This window comes from Scardinius erythrophthalmus (assembly GCF_964197995.2).
Source record: "Scardinius erythrophthalmus genome assembly, chromosome: 1".
Lineage (NCBI taxonomy): Eukaryota > Metazoa > Chordata > Actinopteri > Cypriniformes > Leuciscidae > Scardinius > Scardinius erythrophthalmus.
In genome coordinates, this window is record NC_138221.1 from 45303045 (window position 1) to 45327878 (window position 24834).

Genomic DNA, 24834 nt, shown 5'->3' on the forward strand with positions numbered 1-24834 from the left:
AAATATCAAGTTTGATTATAAAAACAAGTTAACCAAAGTTTACATTTTTACTATTCCATTCTGCTTTCTGGTTGAAAATAATTAGAATTATTTTATTCTATAGACCTATGTTACACTTTTAAACCTTTGTTATGGGCCACCTAACATCTTAGAGCTGGAGTCGGGCCTAGACCATGATGTGCTGAGAGATACTATTTTGTGCTTTGTGCATGTGTGAGATTCAGCTGTCAGCCCTCCTAATATCTGTGCCCATCCCTAACACACACACACTCAAAGAAAACACCTGGTTCGAGTATATGGCATAATTTTACTTTCACATTATTCAGTACAGAGTAAATTTAATCTAACACAGGTATCTGACAGTTGAACAGCGATACACTGGGGCTGCATTAGCTAGCGGATACTGCATAGACACGCGCACACAGAAACACACACACACACACCATGACTGTGACTCTAATCAACTACAATGACAATGTCCCCAGTACTGCATCGAGGGAAGCGTGACCCCCAGCTGAACTAACATGACTATGTCGCATAAAGTCCATTATATTTTTACACAAGAATCACACAGATTAACACCACACTCTCACCAAATGATGCTGACCAAAATCGTTATGATCCCTGTACGTGATTGACAGTTGGCAGCTGCTTTGGTCCAGTGCTCCCCCTTAAGCCCCCCGTCCTCTAGGCCTAAGAATGTGTGTACAACTGTGTGTATGCGATGACTTTTCACAAACTAAGTGCTTTCCCAGGTTTTAGCTCTGCAAAAGAAAATGTGGGTCTCCAGCTGTGGTCAGTCACCACTCAAAAGTTAATAGTGCGTGTGTGTTGTGTAAAGATTTAGTAATGAGGTAACCACTATCTACTATTCATTTCAGTCAATAACTGTGCTGGAAGAATGATGATGTCAATGTCTTCCAGATGTTTTTTTTAACGATATTACCAAAAAAAAAAGACAACATTTACATAAAGGTCCACAGCAGTTGCACTCTTCACGTGCAGAAACTCACACACTGGCGGACCTGACCTTCTCTCTGCTTCACTTCCTCTGTCTGATTCTAGTTCCTCCCCAGCTCGTTTAACACTGTACAACTAACCTGAAACGGTATGCCCATTCACTCGTAGTACAGAATGGAATGTCCAAAACAAAAGCAAAAAAACCATTAGACCATTTAAGAAAGCATACAAACACACCGACAATACACCACTATCAAAAACAATAAAGAGACATACAAATGCAACCATGAAGGGTAATCATTTACATGGTTTATATATATTTATATATAGAGATTTTTTTTTTTTCAATAAACATTGTCAGATAATGGGGGTCAGGAAGAGTACTGAATACATAGGACAAGAACAGGAAAAAAGGGTCGGGACTATAAAAGCCTTTCCTCTCAAAGCCTCTTAAAGTGCACTGGCCATTTCTATGTCGGAAGGAACGCGTGTACGATGCAATAAACTGTAAATGCATGTGGAATCTTTTTTTTATTTTAAATTTCTCTATGTACACCAATAGCTCTGAATCTGATTTCAGGAGGAAAGCGAGAGAGATAAAGCGATGAGGGTTAGTGATTCTGGCCTCTTTTAGAGAAGTGCCATTACGTTAGTGTATTGAGATTGTTTTTTTGTTTGTTTTTTTACAAGGGAATGTTCTAAAGAAACAGCTAATGTGCAGTTTTTGCGCTTGAAACTTTGCGGATAAAACAGGAGAGAGGGAAGACTTGCTCCACTTCCATCTTTTTGTCATACTTTTCTCCCTCCCCCTTAACCCACAACATACACACATACACACACACAAGCTGTCAACACAAGCACAGGAGTTGATCGTTGAACAGGCAGGACGGAGAACGGAACTATCATCATGACTCTTTCACACATGTACGAAAAAAACAAACACACGCTTCCTTTCGTTCCATTGCTCACACACAGGTAAACACCGATAAAAACAAGAAGGGCAGCGCTGATGATAATAACAGTAATAATAATAATCATTATCAGAAGGACAGTAATATGGCTGCCAGAGGCTGACAGCTACTTTTTCCCTTATGCATGAATGCTTTTTGTAGAATCTTTATTCTGGGGCCTTTCAGGTGGAACGCTGGTCTGGTCTGGTCTGCGTGTCGGTTCTAGATGGTGCTAGTCTCGGCTGGCTTTCTAGAACTGTTCCGCCAGCAGCTCACAAAGACGCTGGGAGACAGTGTCCTTACTGCTGCGCAGGGTCAACCGGTACATCTGAGACAGAGAGAGAATAAAGAGCATTACACCAAATGTAAATGCAAACACACAAACAATTGAGGAAGAAACATCAATTGTGCAGATAAGACGCTCATTCCGCTTTCCGAATGCGTGTCTGATCCATATTGTTGATACATAGACTAAATGTAAACTTGCACTATGGACAAAGGAAACTCCACATATACAAAGAGAAGGACGCTGCTGTCACGCCAAATGAACTGGGTTTTACTACCAGACATGGAGTGAAATCACAAGAGAGGGAGGGAGGGAGGGAGGATGGGAGGTTTTTGGGTTGAGAGGGGTGGCAGGATGAATGTGTTACCTGCTCCCCAGACTTGAGTTGCATCAGCAGGCACAGAGACACACAGACAACAGTAAGATGCAATAAAACTGACTTGGAAAGAAACCTGTGCTCCATAGCAGCAGGGAGGGACTGTCAAGACTTTTGATGCTTGTGGCATTTCGTTGTTTTTTTTTCCCTTTCCTTTTGTTTGTGTAATATGGATACATATATTTGCATAAAACGAATGTCTTTTCATACCTGGGCTTGTGCGTTGGGCTCGAGTCTTAGCAGAGAACCCACTTGCTGGGCCTTGGTTTGGATCACTCCAGCACACACAAAGTTCTCTGGGTTTGGATCCACGTTCTCCAAGAGAGCCATGCCCAATCCCAGTAACTACGAAATGTAAGGGAGAAGGGAAGGGTGGCAAAAGACGAAAGATGAGAATCAAATGAAGTGAACTCTTGTCTGCAGGACTATTTCTGCATGGGGTGTGTCGCAATATACCAGTATTGACGATAATAAAAAATTAAATATCATGCTAATACTACACATACATTGATATTGTAAATAATCTGATTGACTTTGCAACATATTAAGTGGTGGTATTGCACTCTAACACTGGTTGCCATGTTATAAAACATGTGTAGCTACTACTGCAGCACAAAATCATGCTGGAGATCACGGACGAAAGCAATACGCTCTACCCGCACCCGGAAAAAGTTAATACAGTTTATTTTGGCCATGATAATCATGTAGTGAAAATGTGGTATTGCAGTATATATAGTATGCAAAATGTGCAAATATGTTGTATGCATAGAATAACCAGATACTTGACCACATATCCCAAAATATGTAGCATTCAGAGCAGATAACACTGGGAACTGTATCCCACAATACAATGCACTCGACTATCCATTTTCTTGTGATGTATAAACCTAAATAATATATCCATAATCTTTTTCTTGAATCATTATTTCACTGAATTGAAGTTAACACATTTTCACACAAACTCAGATTAAAAATGCAAAACAATTTATTTCTGAGACAACTGAATTAACCATGCAAAATAATAAGGTAATGTGGCAATTCTGCATACTACTATTTGAAAATGGCCACTTTTGTGTGGTGTACAGTATATACCGTAGAGTACGCAGTAGGCTAATATGGCATTACAAACACAAGTGAATGTAAGACGGTCAACTCACCTTAGCTTTGAGCACTTCGGTGTCCATGGCATGGTTGGCCTTGAAGATCTTCTGTGCTTCTTGCTGAGGCCTGTGAGGGGAGAATTGAACATGTTTCTCATTTAGAGAACAGTTTGTGATGTATGTAAACAGTAATCTGTCTTATGTGTACACACAAACACCTACTGGCTGAGCTGTTTCCAGCGCTGAAAGAAGTCATGTGATGCCATCTCTGTGGGCTGGAAGAACTTGTTTATGGTAACGGGCAGCTTGAGTGTGAGGTTCTGGAGAGCTCCGCCATACCTGAGACAGCATGAAAGCTTTGTAAACCTCAGAGTGCATGTTGATTTACCATCGTAAACCATTGAAATGCGTGCATCTGTCACCTGAACTTGATGTTGAGGAGCGGTGCATCAAGGAAGTCAGTCAGACACTCGATGTTGATGACCTGCTGCACCTGAGCACCTCCTTCTATGAGAGGCTCCACTGTTTTAGTCTGAACGTTGAGCTGTGGGATCAGTCAAGGTATTGCAACGAATCAACAAACCAGCATCCTCAGATAATCGCCATGACAAAAAAAGCTCACTTTATCACAACGTGTATAAGGAGGAATGAACATGTGTTGGCATGTATGAATGTGAAGGATATGAGATTGTAGCTCTCCTGGGCAGGTGACTGTGGTCGTGAAGGTTACAAACTGCACTGACGTCTTATTGCCATAGAACAGATACATCCGCCCTGGAAGGTGAGGCAACATACACGCAATTTGAATACCAAATCAAATATTAACATGGTAACAGGTTTTTATACTGCAAACACAATAGATTAAAAATGAGCCAGAACAGCAAAAAAACGTACATTGAAACCACAATCTCTTGTAAACGCAGGTTAAAATACAATTAACTTGATGACATAGTCCAGAAGTCAGCTGACATATACCTCCAGATGATGCAATTAAAATTTTGCAGATGTTGTGACTCACCCAAGTTCTGGCGATATTCAGACTTTATGCCGATCTGTAGCAGCTGATTCTCAAACAGAACTCCATTGTTCTTACACACAAACCTGAGGGCAAGAGATAAGAGTGTTTGTGAGGCAGAAAAGCCCGCAGGGATAGCTAGCAATGGTGCTGTTTTTTTTAATGGTGGGTTCACGTGTTGGAAGAATGATCAAAAACATGAGCTGGGAAAATTCACCTTAATCTCACTCCCAATTTTTTTATTTGATCTTTAATGTTATTTTGTTATGATCAGTAAAACAGGTAATTACCAACAGTGTTAGTAAAAGATGCAATTAGCTTCTGTTCATGCTAAGGGACTTGGATAAGTTAGAAAATTTTGCAAGTGTTCACTCTAACAGGCAAGTCAAGCCAAACACATCAACACTGGAAGAACGACTTCCCCTTAAGGGAATAGGACCATCCGAAGAGCACGTGAATGCAGCATAAGACACTGAGAGGAGGGTGGGTGTTGAAAGGGAGACCCGAGAGTCAAAAGACAGTCATCTGAGGCTAAGCAAAAAAGAATAGGCAATCATCAGAGCTACCGAATGTGGTTGACTATGTAGTGCCATGGTCTCTCTCATCTGATAAAATAATAAGCACAAGTATTGGAGCTGTGAACTAGTAGTTAGAGCACATGCTGTGACACATAGCCATGAAGCTTATTGGGGCCAGACAAGCCCATCTAACAAGATTTCCTGCCAACACTCTACTATGCCTATAAATAAAAGTAGCACAAAGGGATTCTTATATTGGAGTACATCTATACACATGCCTTAAAGGGATAGTTCACCCAAAACTGAAAATTCTGTCATCATTTACTCACCCTCAAGTTGTTTCAAACCTGTATGAATTTCTTTCATCTGCTGAACACAAAAGAAGATATTTTGAACCAAACAGTTGATGGGCCCCATTGGCTTCCATAGTATTTTTTTCCTACTATGAAAGTCAATGGGGCCCATCAACTGTTGGGAAATTCAACTTAAAGAAATTCATACAGGTCTGAAACTACTTGAGGGTGAGTAAATGATGACATAAGTTTCATTTTTGGGTGAACTAACCCTTTGAGTCCAAGCAGAAGTGTCCACAATGTGCAAGCAGACACAGGTTATTGGTTTCATTCGTTAAAGATTTTGAGTGAGTGCAGACTTACTGAAAAATAACTACTTGATTTGATCATGTTTACATTTACATTTATTTATAATTGTCACTAAAATGAACGGTCATGATATATAGATTATATGTCTAATTCTGCAGCACGGAATACAAGAATGCTTTTCGCAACATTAAATAATTACTGCTATGTTGTTGTTGTTGTTTTTTACATAGACACTACCGTTTAAAAGTTTGGGGTCTGAAAGAAATCTTTTATGGCTACCAATGCTGCATTTATTTGATCAAGAAGCAATATTGTGAAATAATATTGCAATTTAAAATAAACATTTTCAGTTCGAATAGATCTTAAAATGTAATTTATTCCTGAGATATCAAAGATGAATTTTCAGCATCATTATTCCAGTCTTCAGTGTCACATAATCCTTCAGAAATCATCTTAATACACTGATTTGCTGATCAAGAAACATGTATTATTATAAATGTTAAAAACAGTTGTTTACATTTTTTGTGGAAACCATAACTTTTTAGGATTCTCTGATAAACAAAGTTCAAAAGAACAGCATTTATTTTAAATAGATATCTTTTGTAACATTATAACAGTATGTACTGTCACTTTTGAGCAATTTAATGCATCCTTGATGAAAAAGTATTCACTTCTTTCAAAAAACACTTACTGACCCCGAAAATTTGAACAGCAATGTATATTTAATACTAATAAAAAATTGAAATATTTGTAATAAAAAAAATAAAAATAAAAAAAATGCCAAACAGCTTCTACACTACATGCCTAAGATTAACAGTAACATACAAAACCAAACAACAACCAAGGAGAAAAAGAGAAGGAGGTATAATACGAAAGAGGCTTCTGGTGATGGTTGTCTGAGATGGTCGGGTGACTGAATGGAGGCAGTGAAGTAGGCGAGTGAGCTCTTACTTGTTGAGCAGTTCGTTTGACTCAGGCAGAGGAGGAGCAGGATCTTCAGAGACCGCAGAGGGAGGAGCAGAGCTGAGAGACCGAAAGCCAAGAATGGAGAGAGAACAGAGAGCGGCCCCAGGAGATGAAGAGAGGGGTGAGAAGTGTTAAGTGTGAAGAGGCACAGATGGTTAAAACAAATTAAGGATGTTAGAAAGTGGTGAGCCGGTAAAACGAGAAGAAGTGTAGAGTGAAGCCAAAGTAGGAAGCAAGAAAGGGGAGAGAAAGAGAAAAGGCAGAGGTTAGTACAGGCATTACATCTGTGGCAAATAAAATGTTAGCAATTCATATTACAACCACACAGCACACAAATAGAAAATACTCCACAGACACAAACAAAAGAACACATTTACACAACAACATCTATAAATAACCAAACAATTAAGTGTTTATATGTGACTGTCAGTAAGTTTGCTGTAACATATTGACACTGTAGTCAACCACTGGCCCCTTACTCCGAGTCACCAGGACCCTCGGCCAATAGGGAGTCAGAGCTTTCAGTAGGGGGTTCCAGATCTCTGCCATCGTCCAATGAAAAGCAAGGACGTGAGACGCACACACGTTCACGCATACACACAAACATGTGCGCACACACACCAAAATGAGGGAGATGGAAAAGGGAGGGAAAGAGAAAGAGAAAAAAGAAGCAAGAAAAGAGAAAGACAGTCACATACGCAGCAAGATAAAGGACACAAGATTACACAACACACAAAGAGGAAGACAAGAAGAAGAACAAGCGATAGAAAGTGAAACGACAGAAGAGCAGAAAGCCTGACAGACGTATATGCAAGCTCTGAACATCTGGACATGTTAAAATATTAGTGTACTTCACTTCAGTTAATTAAAGCAATTATAGTGGACTGAAAACAGGATGCTAATGAACCGGATTCTTATTTACCTCAGGAAGCCATCATCATTGACACCAGCCTCTGAGAAAACATCAACCAATAAGCTGCCTGCGCTGGGAGCGGCGGCGGTAACAGGGGGTACCGTGCGGAGACCCAGCAGATCGGCAGATGGGGATGGAGTGGACTGAGAGAAAAAGAGCGTTTATTGCATTGGATTTCGGTTTAATAAGGAGATGCTGAAGTGTTTGAATCATGATGTGTGCAGTGGGTGGGTGTTTTCTCAGGAATTGTTCTCAGTATTTGCTGACTCACTTCCCTGTAACAACGTAAACATGTGCAGCTGCTTAAGTCTGCCACATATTAGTTTCAGCCTCAGCCCACAGACTGCCTTAGAGTACATGCTCTGACCATCTGATGTATACCACCCACAAAAGTGGTAAGTGCTGTCTGAAATTGGCAGCTCTTATCTGATGCACCAGTGTGACTAGAAACAAAATCATGTTTATAAGGAACTTGGTTGATAAAATGAGCACTTTACGAAAAATTTGATTTGTCAAGTTACTGGCAAAAACATTTAGTTTTGAGATGCTGAGTAGCAAGATAATCAAAAATAGAACAGTACATTGTGCTTTGTTTTTGAGTAATGTCTGGACTACATTTTGGGTGGACAGTAATTTTGATCATGTTGGTCTATTATATTAGCTATTACAGATAAATCTGACCCTATAAAGCATGTAAAAACAATACTAAATGTGACAGATCACTTTTAATATCAGTCAGATATACTTAAAGGGTTAGTTCACCCCAAAAATGTTATTATCCCATGATTTACTCACCCTCAAGCCATCTTAGGTGTATTTTTTCTTTCAGCCAAACACAATCGGAGTTATATTAAAAAATATCCTGGCTCTTCCAAGCCGTATAATGGGAGTGAATAGTACCTGAGATTTTAAAGCCCCAAAAAAGTGCATCCATCCATCATAAAATTAATCCATACAGCACCAGGGGGTTAATAAAGGTTTTCTGTAGCAAATTGATGCCTTTTTGTAAGAAAAATATCCATAATTATAGCTTTATAAACTGTAATCATTAGCTTCTGGTAACATCTGTCCGCACGTTCATGAGAGAGTCGAGTTCCGATGCATGACGTAGGATGTAGGAGTAGCGTAAGCTTAGGTGCGCAGATGCCTCTCGCAGTTTAAACAAATAGGGCTGGCAACAAACTTGAACTCCTCTGACATTTCTCTTTAAAAATTCGAGTTTCTAAAACTTCTAATTCATAACTGGTGTTTTGTTTTGCTCTATCCTCTGCGCTTCCACGTCCGTCATTGCGTCATGAGACGGGTCAAAGGTCTCTCTTCGGCCGGAACGTGACTCTAGTGATTCTAGTTTATAAAGTTATAAATATGGATATTTTTCTTACAGCAACGCATCGCTTTGCTTCAGAAGGCCTTTATTAACCCCTCGGAGCCGTTTGGGACACTTTTATGATGGATGGATGCACTTGTATGGACAAAAATGGTGCCCATACACTCCCATTATAAAGCTTGGAAGAGCCAGAACATTTTTTAATATAACTCCGATTGTATTCGTCTGAAAGAAGAATGTCATATACACCTAGGATGGCTTCAGGGTGAGTAAATCATGGGCTAATTTTCATTTTTGGGTGAACTATCCCTTTAAGCTTGTTTTTACGAGGATACTCGACAAAATGGCCATTTTAGCATAAGTTTGTGTTTTTGTCCGTTCAAGCACTGTCTGAAGCGGCTTTATTATATATGTGTGTGTGCGTGTTAATGCGTTAATTTGGACAGCCCATATATATATATATATATATATATATATATATATATATATATATATATATATATATATATATATATATATATATATATATATATATGTGTGTGTGTGTGTGTGTGTGTGTGTGTGTGTGTGTGTGTGTGTGTGTGTGTGTGTGTGTATGTATGTATGTATGTATATCTCAAGCAACGTCATCCATGTGTGTTTGTGTCCCTCACAGCATTAGATGCAGCAATGCCGGAGTTGTCTCCTCCTCTCTCCCCCCCTCCATTGAGTTCTCCCTCTCTCTTTCCCTCCTCTAGTTCATTCACAGACACGGCTCCTGGTCCTTTCTTCTTTTTCAGCTTGGCCAGGATGGACGACTCTCTCTCTGGGAATGGAGGCATCTCCTCAAGCACTGTGGCCTACGCAGTTACACACAGTGATATTATGCAAACAAATAAATAGTGTCAAACAACTCAACAAAATATGTGCAAAAGGTCTCACCAGGACATCAGTGCTGGCAATGGAGGACAGTTTGAGATACTCCACAGCTCTCTGCTGCAGCTCGACATCACTGTTCCTGATCTGGCTGTCAGAGCGCAGCACTTCCTGAATGGTGCTCTTTGTCTCCGGGAACAGATTAATGAACTTAATATAGGCAGAAAGCAGCAGGGCACGTGTGGGGACTGAACACAGGTGAAACTTAGAGTGGAGCAGGTTAAACTGAACCAGAGGACTAGTGAGATGGAAGGATAGAGGTGAGATGAGTGAAAGCATAGTGCAATTTGATGGAAAGAAAATGCAAAATGAAAAAGAGACAAAAAAGAACAAGAGGACATCATCAATATAACAATAAAACACATCTATAAAACCAAAGTGCAAAGTTAGAAAACATTGCTATGAGTGGTTAAAGAACTCACCTGGAACGAGGATCACCAGCAATAAGGTTACCAAACTCCCCCAGGATGTAGCCTCCAACCTTCACCATATTCTCATGACAAGCTGGAGCCTGCAAAGCCTGTGGAAATTAAAAGAGAGCAGAAAACCAAGTGTTGCATGAAGTATCGCAATGATGGTGGAAACCAATTTTTGGGATATTTGGACAAGTAGTAAACATCTGGTGTCATTTACCTCAAAGACTGTCTTGGCTGCATATCCCTGCACATCATCACGGTTGATGACGATCTGGATGACGCGGTACCACACTTCCTCACTGACGTAATCCCCAGCAATGCGGATTAGGTTCAGAATGGTGTCCACATACCAGGAGTAGTCTACTGCATATTTCTCTGCCAGGATGGCAACCTTCAGTACCTACAGACACAACAGTCACTCATTTTAACAATGACCTACGACTGAAGAGATAGGGTAGAGATGAAGAGTCACACACCATTTCCTCTCTGATGGAGTAGTCAGCTGTCTCCAGGTAACTCAGCATCTCGGCGACGATCTGCTTGGCATTGCTGCGATCGCACATGGCATAGAGGAGGTCAGCAGCTCTCTGACGCACACTGACATCCCTCTCAGTCTGCCAGCAAGATAAATAGAATTAAATGGTTATAAACAGTGTTCATGAATAATAAAAGGAATCTGTCATTTAAATGAGCATTTTTAGTTTATTAAGAATCTAGCCACTTACCTTCAGGGCGTTGATGACTGTCTCTATATGCGTTTTAACTGCCTCATGGGAAAACTCAGAGCTGGCAAGGGTGCACATGCTTTCCAGGGCCAAGTAGCGCAGATTGGTCTCTCTGTGTTGTAAGAACTGCCCCAGCTGGTTGCATGCCCGAACAAGAAGATTCGGCTCGCTGTGGAGAAACAAGGGCCATGAATAGAGTTTAAGTACAACGATGAAATGCTAAATACAGATAAAACCAATCAAAACATCATAGCAGATCGTTTTAAACCATGCCCTCTAGATGAGAAATGGAGACAATGTGCACCTGTCATAGTGGATGATGAGAGAGATGGCTTCGAATAAGATGGCATTCTTGGCATTGGAGTGCTGAACCTTCTTGGATTTGGGTGGCTCTTGGGCTTTGTTGAGGATGGTCTCCAGACACTCCACCAGTCGTCCCTTCACAGCACCATCTTCAGGCGGCGGGTAGCACTGCAGCAGTCGCAGCAGCTTGCAGGACAGCCACGGAGCAGGAACGAAGTAGTAGGTGTAGTCCTGCAGGTCAGTGGATGCTGAGGACACAATCTAAGAATGGAAAAAAAGACAATCAAACACAAGATAAATCTGGTGTTGCAAAGAATTTTGTTTTTCCATATGATTTTTCAGTGGTAAAACATCGCAAATAAAACTAGTCAGTGGAACTGGCAATTTGCTGCACAACCATGAAAAGCTGGCAGAATCAACCAAAAACTTCTGCTGTGCAGACATTTTTTTTTTACACATTTATTAAATGTTGCAAGCTGACAGAAAATTTAACAGATTTGAATTATTTTTTCAAAATCAATATTTGAATGTAACATTTTAAACTTACATTTTTGGGGAGTTCTGTTTATTTAAAAAAAAAATTCTTCTGATGGTTTAACAAAAATGGCTGTTTAATTGTGGATATAATGGACCTTAGTCAGGAGGATAACACCATAACCAAACAAGGCTGTGAGGGATAGAAGTACAGTGTGTTCAATGGATTGTACTGTTGTTTAACAACATACTGATTGTTCAGCAGACGAAACATCTTTCTAAAAGACTCGGTAGACAAAATCTCCATTAAGCAAACCTTTTTGTCAGCTGAACCTCTATGGCCTTATTTACTTGAAGTAATCCATGATAAAGTAATGCTAACCTAACAATTTTAAACTCTCTACATTTAAGTTATATATACACACACACACTACAAAAGTTTGGGGTTGGAGGATTTTTTTTACATTTTTGAAAAGTCTCATGCATGCACACACACACAAACCCTCACCCTGCTGAGACGTGACACAGCAAGTGACACACAGGTCTTGAACTCATCAGGGTTCTTCTGGCTGAGACATGTGATCAGGGAGATTGCAGCAGTGACCACACCCTAAAAGAGAAGAACAACAGAAAACGAAGAACCCCTTAAAATCACATTAACCACACAGAAACATGCTGATCTATAAATGTGTACATTTTCAATATAAACGGGCATGTGTTTGAACATCATGAGGTTGTGCTTCCTGTGTGTCAGACTTACCATGTGCTGGTCATTGAGCAGGTGCACCACTCTAGAGGTCCATTCTCCCATGAGCACCAGGTCTGGCGAGGTCTTATACAGGCGGAGCAAACACAGAGCGGCTGACTGCTTCACACTGTCCATCGTATCTCTGTCATTAGGATAGAAACTACATTAGCCAACTACAGCAGCATTCACCTACTGAAATTAAAACACTTAGCGCAAGACACTATATGTGATAACACCAATATCACCATACTTTTCCCAGCTGATTATCTAATGAAATATGCATAATTTGCATACATTTCCAGAACAGACATCAGATAAAGCTAGGTTTAAATTTTGTTTTATTTTGTTAATATTAAAGTTAATTTTGGATCTCTTTTTAAATCATAAATCAGAAAAAACTGTCAACAGCCAAAAAAATTATAATTTTCACCATCAATTTATTCATAAAGTGTATAAACAGGTGAATAAGAGGTTATAAGAGCAATCCCCACTGTAAAAACCTTCAGTATATAGATAGGAATAAAATGGGAATTTTGGTGTACGTAAGTGCTACTGATGTGGAGATTTCTGACTCGTTTCGAGAAAATGGCCTTTAAAGAAAATAGCCTGTAATTGTAATCTACAGACACAACAAGATAAATCATAATCAAAATCTCTAATACTGAACTCAAGAAAACAAGAAAGTGACACCACAAACATACACTTCCTGTTTTATTAATCCTATTTTGCCCTTGCACAATTTAGTTCCTTCTTTGTGACGTCCTTCAAATCCCCTCATGTCAAAGCTGCACGATTCTGGATACAATTAAAATTGTATTTTTGTTTAAAATAGAGATAATGATTCTCCTACGATTCTGAAAAGACAACTAAAAAAAAAACCACAATAATAATAATTATATATATATATATATATATATATATATATATATTTTTTTTTTTTTTTTTTTTTTTTTAAATAAAAATCATTTTGAATGAATGATCCAATGACTTGCTCATAAACACTTCACTTGTTTCATTACTGGATGAATTAGTGGTTTTGAACGAATCTCTTGAATGAACGAAACCATGACAAATACATTAAAGGTCCCATGACATGCTATTTTTTGTAGGCTTTAATATAGGCCTTAGTGGTCCCTAGTACTGTATCTGAAATCTCTTTTCAAAAATTCAGTCTCAGTGCAGAATTATAGCCACTATAAGCCAGTCCCAGAATGAGCTTCCTTCAGACAGGCCGTTTCGGTGTCTGTAGCTTTAAATACTAATAAGGAGGAGAAAGGCGGCGCAAGGTGGAGGGTGGGTGTGGCCTTGACCATCTGCGGCAACGGTAGACCATGCATGTTTACATTGGATATATTGCGATGGCACGGAGACACGCAGTCGTTCAAGCATTTCAGTTTGACCCAGAATCTGATCCGGATGGAGAAGCAACAACTCAGCGGTTCCAGCAGGACATTTCCGAATGGTTAGTTTAAAATATCTGTATATGTCTGGATACGGTACTTTATTCGGATGGTTTACAGTTATTATCATGTAGCTAACGCTAACCTACTGTTGCCTTTTCATGAGAGATCTGTAACATCTGTAATTTATCTTATTACAATTACATCATCAAGCTCTGCGATCTTGAAATGCGGATATCGCGCGCGCCGTATAACCAACAGGAAAACGGTTATCCAAATAACAAAGAAGTGTACAACACTCGCGTTACAGTGTGTGTATTCACACACATAAACTGCATGGCTGCATAGCTAATGTGACAGCCACATTCTACTTGTAACAGTCTAGGCAAACATAAACAGTAAAGCAACACACTTATATATCATTAGTTGACTTACTGTTCCGAGGTGTGTAGCTGAGCCAAAGAGAGTGATCCAGACTTTAGTTTCAGACGTTCAGCAAGCCCAGCTCTGTATTAACCCTTCGGTGTTCATTTGTACATCCAATTATTGAGCAAGTGTTATGCTTCGCTCGCTCAAAAGCCATGATATCTCTCGTGGACAAACTAAAATCGCGCGCGCGTGTTCCTACTTCCTTCCTAGCTCATTTTCTCATGGGCGAGAAATATTCTCTGGGCGGGCAAAGCAGAGACAGGGGAGGTAACATTCCTCCTTATAACGTCACAAGGAGGAGATTCAAGATCAGCGCGATTGAGCTTCCATTTTCTCAAAGGCAGAGAAAGATAGCAAAAGCTCGATTTACACCGATTGAAATTTCTAGAAACTTGGGGACCATATACAGGCTAGGGGAACTCATATTAATGTTAAAAAACCTCAGAAAGTGAAAATTTCATGTCATGGGACCTTTAACTTGTCGCCACCTACTGGCCCAACAATGTAATTGATACAATCTTTATTTGAAGTGCATCTTCATTTATTTTGATCGCTACCGTAGACATCAGTGTTTATCCGAACTATAAACTTTTATCCCCGTACTTCTGTAATAATACGAACATCATTTGTAACACAGAAATAGCAATACTGTGTGGTTGAAAAGATTGTTTGTGAAGCTGTTTCATACCTATACATGACAACTGCTCTGTCTGGGTCAGCGGCCCAAGGTTCAAAGGTTTAATAGACATAGCTGAATCGCTGACATTTAAGAATAAGCCCGCAGGGGTGTTTGAATTCACAATCTTTTAACGATGAATCATGCAGCTCTACTTGCACCAGGACCAAGTTTGCTCACCCAGCCACAAGGATGCGCGGAATCTCTCCAGCGAAGGCCTCGGCCATCTCTCTGCTGCCCACGTTGGCGATGCAGTGCAGAGCCAGACACATGAAGGTGGGGTTTCGGCTGGACAGGTCGTTCTTGATGGCATTGTTAATCAGTCTGATCAGTTCACTGTTACTGTTTACCAGCACAGAGATGAACAGATATCCCTGGAGAACAAATAAAAGACGAAATAACAAAAAGAAGCTGACGATTATAGTGCACACACTCTGACTGAGGGCAAATGAGTGTACGGTAAAGCTGAAATGAAGACTGCATCAGTGAAGAACTGTCATCTTCAAACAGACTCAGAGCAGCAGCCCTGTGAGCTTGGTGGATAAGCACTAAACCACGAGAGAGAGATTTTCCCCCTCGCTGAACTAATGTGTCTCTCCCTCACTGCTGCAAGGGCTGAAGCTCACTTAAATTGCCTCTTCTCCATTCTAGCTGCATCGTGATGTTGAACGTGCTTTTAAAATCTGAAGGTTTGAAGGAATGTTTCTTGCAAGATGATCAGTATCAACTGATTTAAATTCTACAACAATCAGCTTGCAAAATTCAATCATTTGCTCCATTCGGTGTATCTGAACACCAATATAACAATTCACTGACCTTATCAAAAATGAAATATTCTTTGCATTCTTTACTTACAAAAAACTGACTGTCTCTTTCAGGAAAACTTTGGTTCTTTTTCCTTATTCTGTGTGGAAGATGAAGATATATGTAACTGATTGTATGCATGTATGTATGTGTATATATTATATATATATATATATATATATATATATATATATATATATATATATAATTTTATTTCATTGTTATATATTAAGCATTTGTTTGTTTGTTTGTTTGTTAGTTGATGTATGATTTAATTGTTTGTTAAATAAGCAACAAAATTCAGCATCCAAAACATATTGGCTGAATTTAATATCAGAAGAGAAGCGGAATGTTCCAGCTAATGGATGCGTTGAAACTGTTAGCTGGAGGCTGTGACTCCTTGTTTAGTTTGAGACACTAAATCTTACCATACAGCAGACAATGTGGTGACCTAAATCAGGTTTGGAATCCATTTTAATGTGCTTATAATTCTTATTTCAAGAATCATAGGTAACTATAAGACGTTGTAGTGAACCTGTTTGACTTCTATACAAAGATATTTGAGTGAAGATACCTCATTTTTTGGGGGCTTACCTCATGGGAAATGTGCACTGAATATATTTGACCCATATGGTAGGAGTAAGTCAAAACAAGATGACATCACCACATTCTTCAACATTATAGTATAATGTCTTGCAGTGAAAAGGACCTTTACAAAAGGCTAACAAGATCCAGGACCTTATCTTGTTTCTAGTTCACGGAAGCGTATAAAAGTGCAACCCCTTTACAATTCATTAGCCCTAGGTAAATTTAATTCATTTTGCCATGTACAGTGTTATCCAAGAACAAACGCTATGGCCATGTGGTGTTTAGTGACAACACATGTTGTTGTCTAGTTTGCATTGTAAATGTTATTTCAACGCATTTCCTTTTCAAGGAAAAGGATAAGCTGACTCCGAATGGCCCTCAGTTATGTAGTCCTTTTTTGTACCGAAGCATGCTCAGATTGTGCCCTACTTCTGTCAGAGTTACCCTGCAGAGAGCTGCGTGGCTGATGGGAGTGTGGCTGCTAGAGTGGGTGTTTGATCAGCAGGAGATAATTAGACATCATGGTAGGTTTACATGGCATGGAGTGCCACTAAGCTTCTCTGACAAGATAAAAAACACATCTGTTGCCCACTCTCACTAGCTACGGCCACATTCATCAGACACATCCAAATGTTCAAATCAAGAGAAAGCCCCTTCTACAAGAGTAAAACTGTATTCTAGAGTCATCACTTTCAAATTTCAGATACATTTTCTACACTATCATTCAAAAGTTTGGGGACAGTAAGATTTTTTTTATGTTTTTGAAAAGTTATGCTCACCATGTGTATTTGTTTGATCGAAAATTCAGCAAAAACAGCAATACTGAAAAATATGATTTAATACAACTCTTTTTTTGTATTAATATATTTTAAAAGCATCATTACTCCAGTTTTTCAGTGTCACATGACCCTTCAGAAATCAGTGTAATGTGCTGATTTGCTGCCCAAGAAACTTTTCTTAATATTATAGGCTAAATGTTGAAAACAGTTGTGCTGCTTAATATTTCTGTACACACTGTGATTCAGGATTCCTTGATAACTTGAAACTTCAAAAGGACAGCATTTATTTGAAACAGAAATCGTTTGCAATATTATTGTCTTTACTGTAACCTTTGATCAATTTAACAAATCCTTGCTGAAAGGTGTATATTGGTAGTAATACAGGCTGTTCACACTGCACACTGGATCTGTTTATTCTGACAGTGTAGTCAATATTCTGCATATCAGTTGACTTGCATGTCTCTCTCTATGCAGAAATATGAGAGTATGTATCATTAAAAGAAAACACTGAAAACAGTTTGCCTCTGCTAAGGTCCATTAATGACATCTTGCCATGGTGCAAGAGTGTAAAATAACATAACATAAAACTATTATACGTTCATGTATGCAGTGTTTGAAACCGCATATATTGGCTAATTAACCAGATGATGCATTGTGAATGGCATCTGAAAAGCAGGATAAATAAATTAATTCAGACACTACTGCACTTTGTGTACCCAACAATTATATCCTGAATGAAAAAAAATAATAAAAAAATCTGTTCCCCTTACAAAAACACATTTACTAAATTTTAAGCAGCCATACACACACCTTTATATCTAGGGCCCTATAATTTCTGTAAAACACGAACGGAATTATGTAATGCAGTCATGGAATTTACTGTTTAATGTGGAATGAATAAATCAAAAGTTGCGTGATATTTGTGACTCTGTGAATATTAAACAGCAAAAAGACTGCTATTAAAATATGAAGTCTGCATGTTATGTGTTTCTCTGTGTGAAGTGACAAAACTACACCACTACACCAAAGATAAGCTACTATTTCCTGTACAGTTGTCATATTTTGCATCATTTACTCTGGCCCAAAACTGCAATTAATCTGCCTGTGAGCAGCAGTAAAGTGTGCAATAACTTACCACAAACATACATGCTTGCACACACTCACAAAGTCAACAATGGCGCAATTCCAACAAATAAAAAAGGCCAACAAAAACATTTCACAACACCTTAACACATCACCCATTCAAGAGTTTACTATATACATCCACACACAGTAGAATATTTTAAGACAGCTCCACTTACAATCTGTTTCTCAGTGTACTTGTTGGAGCTGAGCAGGTTGACAGCCTCCATGTGGCCGAAGTCAATGTCGTGGCCCAGGAGGAAGATGAAGAGCAGCTTGCACACATACTTCTTCTTGCTGTATCCATCCAAAGCCTTGTCTCCTTTAAACTTTGAGCGGATGTTGGCTAACTCTTTATTTATGCGTTTGATCTCAGCTTCCTTACTCTTACCTGAGGAGAGGAACAGAAAATAGGGGGATATAATAACTGGGTGATCTGAACATATCAGGAGACAACAAAAGCTGGCAAAACGTGCAGCTGATGCTGATATTTTGCCCCAAATTTAGATAATTACTTGCATTTACCACAGTACAGCTTAGACAGCTGCTTGGTCATAAAAAAAATATGCATTCCTCCCAGCCTTCATTTGAACATTGAATTATTCTTATGCATCAAAATGCTTAATGAATCTTCAAAAATCAATAAATCAGTTTCAAGGATGTTCAAAATATAATTCAAATCCAGTATATTAAAAAGAAGAACAAAGATAAGGACTTACAAATACAAAAAACAACAACAACACCACCACACACACACAGGCCACATTGTTATTACCAAAAACCCCGGCATGATTTACACATGAGCTCATATGGCTGTGTCATTACAGATATTATGAAAATAAGTGCACTGAAAGGGAAATAAAAGGAGGGCCAGAAGAGCAGATGGTGGTAAATGAAGAGGACAGGAAACCAGGAAAGACGACAGGAAATAGCAACACATTTTTGGGGGGTTTGGGGTTAAACAGGATAGAGTCCTCTGAAAGATTAAGTCCCAGTGTGTAAAAAAATTCAAATATCTGGAAAAGCCTAGCAAAATGGAACCAAACATGTTCTTGCAATCATGTCTCCGCAAAAAAAAAATATTATAATAATAAATCTACAGCCACTACACCATTAGCATGCAGGTTAAACCATTTCTTGTGCTCGCTCCATCAGTCACCCTTGGGCAAAGCTTCAGATTTCTTATTTGCTCCAATGTCACTTCTTGTGCATATACAAGCTTTGTATATACACTTTTTAAAAAGGGATCTGATGACATAAAAATAACTGCTACATCAGATAATGCTACAGGGAAAATAAATCCTTTGCTAAATGCAAAAAAAAAGTGTAGTGCTGATTACTCATGGTTCGGTTTTTATCAACAGTTTTAGGGTCATGGTTTCTTTACAGTTCGTATGTGCTATGTTCAGGGGAAAAAGGACTAGGCCTACTGTCAAATAAAAATAAAGAAGCTAAGACCAATCAATCAAATTACAAACAACAGCACAAATAAATAGCATGTTGACAATCTGTGAGTGAATTTATCAGTTCAAGCGCAAGACTTGAAAGACGACTCAATATTTGAGCGCTGTCTGACACATGGCTTTCAGTGTGCGTGTTTCGGTCAAGTGCACACAAATCTTCTTACAGCGCGTTCGAGTTCTCTTTTGCGTTGTTGTTTTGATCATCGCTGTTGTAACGTATTGGGAAGCCAGAATGCGTATCCATCAGCAGAAACATACATTAGCCGAACTTTTTCTGTTTTATGCGTTATTTTCAACAAAAAATCAGATTTAAAATGAACCGCAGTGCAACCATGGGTGGAGAATAGTACAGTTACGCCCCTAGTGCTGATTTTATCTTTTGGTGCAATTTCGTGTCTTTTCTAAAAGCAGTATTATGACCTTCCTGGTCCAATAACCTTTGAACAAGCACACATGCTTTTACTGGTGTTGTAGTTTTAATAATTCCAGTCAGAAACTAATGAATTAAACGGTTTCAAAATGCACTTTTTGATGAATTATTAGAAATGTAGTTTTTGCAGTGATCATTGGTTTTATAAGAACTGCAAATGACTCACTGATCTTTCTATTATGGTAGACAATGAAGGACTGAATTAGCTTTTATTCACAGAATACACTCTCATTCCATCAAAGTAACCTGACATATCTGCAAGCGGCATGGGTCAACACATTTATTCCTACAAGTGTAGATGGTAACCAACTTAAAGTTCAAGCTGTTTAATGGCTGGCTTCTCTGTGTCCAAAAGCTTGCAGAAACATGCAATCTGATTTCAACTGTAGCCAACACCAATCATTGCTAACTCTTAGACAAAACAACTGAATAAACAGAGAAAAACATCAAGTGCATCAGACTGTACTAAACACACTCACAAAAGTTGAATGCACAACTTAACTGAAAAATGGACTCACCTCAAAGGCATCAATGACCCAAATCTATCCTGTGTTTGTTATGATTAACTGACTATGATCTCAAAACTGAATGTCAGCATGTACATTGCATTCGCATATCCTTTTCTAATTTTGCATTTGTGTCATTCTCCAGCTCACAATTATGCTGAAATGAAATGTATCTGAAAATTGCTAATTCAAATCATGTCATGTTCAAATGATGTACATACTGTTGAGAATACCAATTAATGGAATTAGAAATTGAGCAGAACTATTTACTAAACAGCCACAATGCACACTGATCTTATTTTAAAAAGCAAAGGCGGCTGCATTTGGATTCGCATACTTCCCTACTATATAGTAGGCGACAAACGACAAAAGGCATATGTCCGAATCCACAGTACTCATAAAAGAGTAGGCAGAAGTACCCAGATGACCTACTACTTCCGGTGAGATTCTGAAATATGCATACGATGGACACTTTACTGTCCCATCAAGCTAGGGGAGAGCAACCGACTGGGTTATATTCATATTATATGCAGAACATACTTTATCAAACGTGAAGTAATTACTTCAAAATAAGTACCTACCCACTCAAGAGAGTAAGCGATTTCGGATGCTGCCGAAGACTTTCTTGACTGTTTTACATTGCGTATCTTATTGCACAAACCAATGAAAAGCTGTCATCAGACTATTAATGATCTCATGTTTGACTTGATTTTCTTTTTTTCATTATTTATATATATATATATATATATATATATATTGGTGGTGTCCCAGCTGGGATACATCATACCATCTGGGATAAGTTCAATTAAATGTTCATTTTATTTTTAGGGGGGTTGCAGTTATAAGTTGCAGTTAAAAATGATTATTTACATATAATTTTAATATCGATCACAGGCCCCAAGATCTAATCAAATCATATTGTGGCATGTTTCGAAATCTGCAAATATCATATCACTGGCTAAGAGAATCAACGTCAGATCATATCACGATGACGAAATGTCCAATTTAGATTCCAAGTGAGCACATCATCTCCACAAACACATGCATTATCAACTATGCCATAGTGTGCAATGTGCATTTTTTTTTTTTTTTTTTAGTATGGAAGCTACACAAAGTTTTGTGCATAAGGCACTAAAATAAAATCTGGGTATCATAAAGCATAAATACACAACCATACTGAAAAAAGAAGAGCAAGTCAGCATGCCAGAAAAACAGCAATTTCACAGGACACCTGGAACTAGGTGTGTTTGTGGTGTCAAAATATGATGTATGATACAAATTACAATACTCAAGCCAAGAGCTCAGATTCCCACTGTTAACATAAGTACAAAACAATTCACTCTCACTTATATGACAAAATGTATCTTAAGTTTTTACCCTCGAAATTGGCTATTTTAACAGCTTTTTTTTTAGCTGTTCAACAGAAAATGTGGATCAAAAAGCTCACCACTATCAATCTTACTTGCAGCCACTCTTTAAACCCACAAAATTATGAGTCTCAAACTCCTGCCATGACCCTAAAGAAAGATGAAGATTTTAGAGGTAAAATTTGAGGAGTAACCCGGGCAAGATCCAGAAAACTACAGACTCCTTAACAAGATGACCCTCCTATAACGCTTAGCTCAAGGCGACAGCTTGATAACTGGATTATCGTGAAAAACACATCTGAAACAAGTCCTCTTGGCGAGCAGCGATATCAACCGCTATCCAGCCAGTCAAGGTGACAAGAGCAACAGAGACAAGGCGAGCTGGACGGATCCTCTGCAGTGAGAGAGCGGCGGCCTAGCGGGCTCTCAGGCGACCGAGCATCACTCCATCGCCGGAGCTAAAGCTAACGGGCCTGAGTGATCGCGATTACTCCTCTCATGACCCCCCTCACCAAGAGCCACTGATTGGACTTGCTCCCTTTAACCTTAAATTCAGGCTAAAAAGCATCACGGAGCGAAGAAGAGCATATCATAGGCCATTTGACTTGAGTTTAGGGCGTATATAGGAAGAGTTGAGTGCAGCTGTTCGCGTAAGAAAATGACTAAGTTAATGGTGTTTGAGTGTGAAGGGACACTTACAGTTCCTGATGTCCGAGATGAACACCGCTAATCCTCGCATTCCATCTCCCTTCGACACAGCCGGCATGTTTGCAGAGTTTTTTCTTCTTCAGGCCGGCTTCAACACGAAACAAACGACTTTCAGATGTACAGAGGCGCAGGTTTCACAGGAAAATACAGCGAGCTAGCGGGCTAACTAACTAACACGAACTCACTAACACTAGCTGCGAATTTAGTCTTGAATTTTAAGTGCTCGTAAAGCACACAAATAATGCAGCAGCGAGAGTGTTTAGGAATAAAAGAGCTGAATGCAGTGGCTGAGAGAGAGAGAGAAGCTGGGGAGTCAGCAGCGCGACTGGTGTTTCCGTTGGCTAACGTTAATTCATTCAATCCTGTGAACTCTCTTCAATGGGAAAGCGAAGCAAGGAGAAAGCTGATGATGCGGCACTGACTAATTAAAAAATAAACTAGCCAACGTGTTGTTTTTAATGTATGGTTACGCACCTAAATGCCGATGGCGTTAAAATAACAATCGATACCTCTCTGGCTTTAAGTCACGCACGGCAAGCTAGCCAAATAGCTAGCGAGCTGGCTAGCTCTATCAAATGTTAGAATACATCACCCAAATGACCGCGATAGGACAACGGGGAATTCTACTTTTTGACGAACTAATCTGACAGACCTGTTTCTCGAGAAAGAGATAGCTATATGCTATATTTAGCCGTCAATAATGTACGAGACTTTTCGTTCGGTCGGTGTCCCGGACGGAGCTCGTGACAGAACGGGCACTGAGCTCGCTCTGGCGCTTCCTCCCCAGATGTCCCGCCTCCAGCCCGTTACTCGTAATCCGATTGGCTAGTTGCACTTCTGTCCCTGCCATTCAGTGCATAATTTGTCCGTTTAAACGTCAATTAATTTTTTTAACCATTTTAATTGGCTTGAAAACAAGATCGACACTGTTGAAAGTATCAAAGTACAAGTATGTGGGAATGGTGATAAGTTGCCAAAAGAGAGGTTGTAAATTATACCAATTAAATCTGACGATTGGTGTTCAAAACAATATTGTACGCTTACAATATCTATCTAACTATCTATCTATCTATCTATCTATCTATCTATCTATCTATCTATCTATCTATCTATCTATCTATCTATCTATCTATCTATCTATCTATCTATCTATCTATCTATCTATCTATCTATCTATCTATCTATCTATCTATCTATCTATCTTCTCATTCATTGATGTGATGGTATGCAACTGTCAGAATCAAAATCACAGAATTGTCTAAATTTAACCACAAAATCAAAATTGCAGAATGGTAGGGTGAGCTCATTTGCTTAAAGCCAATAAAGCAATCATTTTCCTATACACTGTAAAAAGCTATCAGTTGACTTAACTTAAAAAAATTGTGGAGACCCCTTGCCTAAAAATGATTAATAGGCTAAGTAAACTTGGGTACATGCGTAATTGAAAAAAATATGTGGAATTGTCAAGTTTTCAAACCACATTCAGTGAAACTCTGACTCTTCTAGCAAAATCAAACAATTGCCTCAAAACCATTTTATCTGTGCTCAAAATCAAACAATGCTTTCAGATCATAAACACATGAGTCAATATTACAAACACTACAGATCATTCGTTAGACACTACATAAAAAGCCAACGCATACAGTTACAGAAACAAAGTATATTGTAACAAAGTAAACAAATTCTGCAATTACGTAAAAAAGTAAAGTATAGGCTACCTAATCACAACTTAAGGTGAATAACGTGTATACTGTATGCACTGCAAGTATAGTATTGTACTGAATATTGTATTGAATGTCTGTATATTTAGCACTTGCACACTGTGCAAATACAGTGACCCAACTGCAAAAGGCAAAAAGGTTACAGTAAAAAAGTCTAAATGAAAAGCATGTTATAGTAAAGTACACTCAGAAGAGTTGAGGAAAAACTCCAGTTTTTCTGAATTGCTAAAACACATTTCTTGAATCC

General features: G+C 38.9%; 1 protein-coding gene across 2 annotated transcripts; it reads right to left on the bottom strand.

Moving 5' to 3' along the window:
* Positions 1–293: 293 nt before the first annotated feature.
* Positions 294–23637, bottom strand: ap2a1 (adaptor related protein complex 2 subunit alpha 1). 2 transcript variants are annotated; one of them, XM_081369833.1, is made up of 21 exons: positions 22858–23637; positions 18572–18783; positions 15280–15473; positions 12607–12736; positions 12355–12456; positions 11374–11633; positions 11070–11238; positions 10821–10958; positions 10562–10744; positions 10351–10448; positions 9935–10166; positions 9667–9852; positions 7696–7829; positions 6759–6830; positions 4691–4773; positions 4356–4446; positions 4095–4217; positions 3895–4011; positions 3730–3799; positions 2783–2917; positions 294–2238 (listed from the first exon to the last, which is right to left on the bottom strand). In XM_081369833.1, exons 1-21 carry the CDS (start codon positions 22922–22924, stop codon positions 2161–2163), a joined length of 2874 nt encoding a protein of 957 aa, XP_081225959.1. In that variant the 5' UTR covers positions 22925–23637; the 3' UTR covers positions 294–2160. The 2 variants fall into 2 exon arrangements, with proteins under 2 accessions (XP_081225959.1, XP_081225960.1); XM_081369834.1 differs by lacking the exon at positions 6759–6830.
* Positions 23638–24834: the final 1197 nt, after the last annotated feature.

What these genes read in the sequence shown, in the direction of transcription:
- ap2a1 (XM_081369833.1), bottom strand. Translation starts at nt 22,924, where the DNA reads ATGCCGGCTGTGTCGAAGGGAGATGGAATGCGAGGATTAGCGGTGTTC. An exon ending in ACTCCATCAGAGAGGAAATG is followed by an intron (nt 10,745 to 10,820) that starts GTGTGTGACTCT and finishes TTGTGTCTGTAG; the next exon opens with GTACTGAAGGTTGCCATCCT. An exon ending in TTGCCAGCACTGATGTCCTG is followed by an intron (nt 9,853 to 9,934) that starts GTGAGACCTTTT and finishes GTAACTGCGTAG; the next exon opens with GCCACAGTGCTTGAGGAGAT.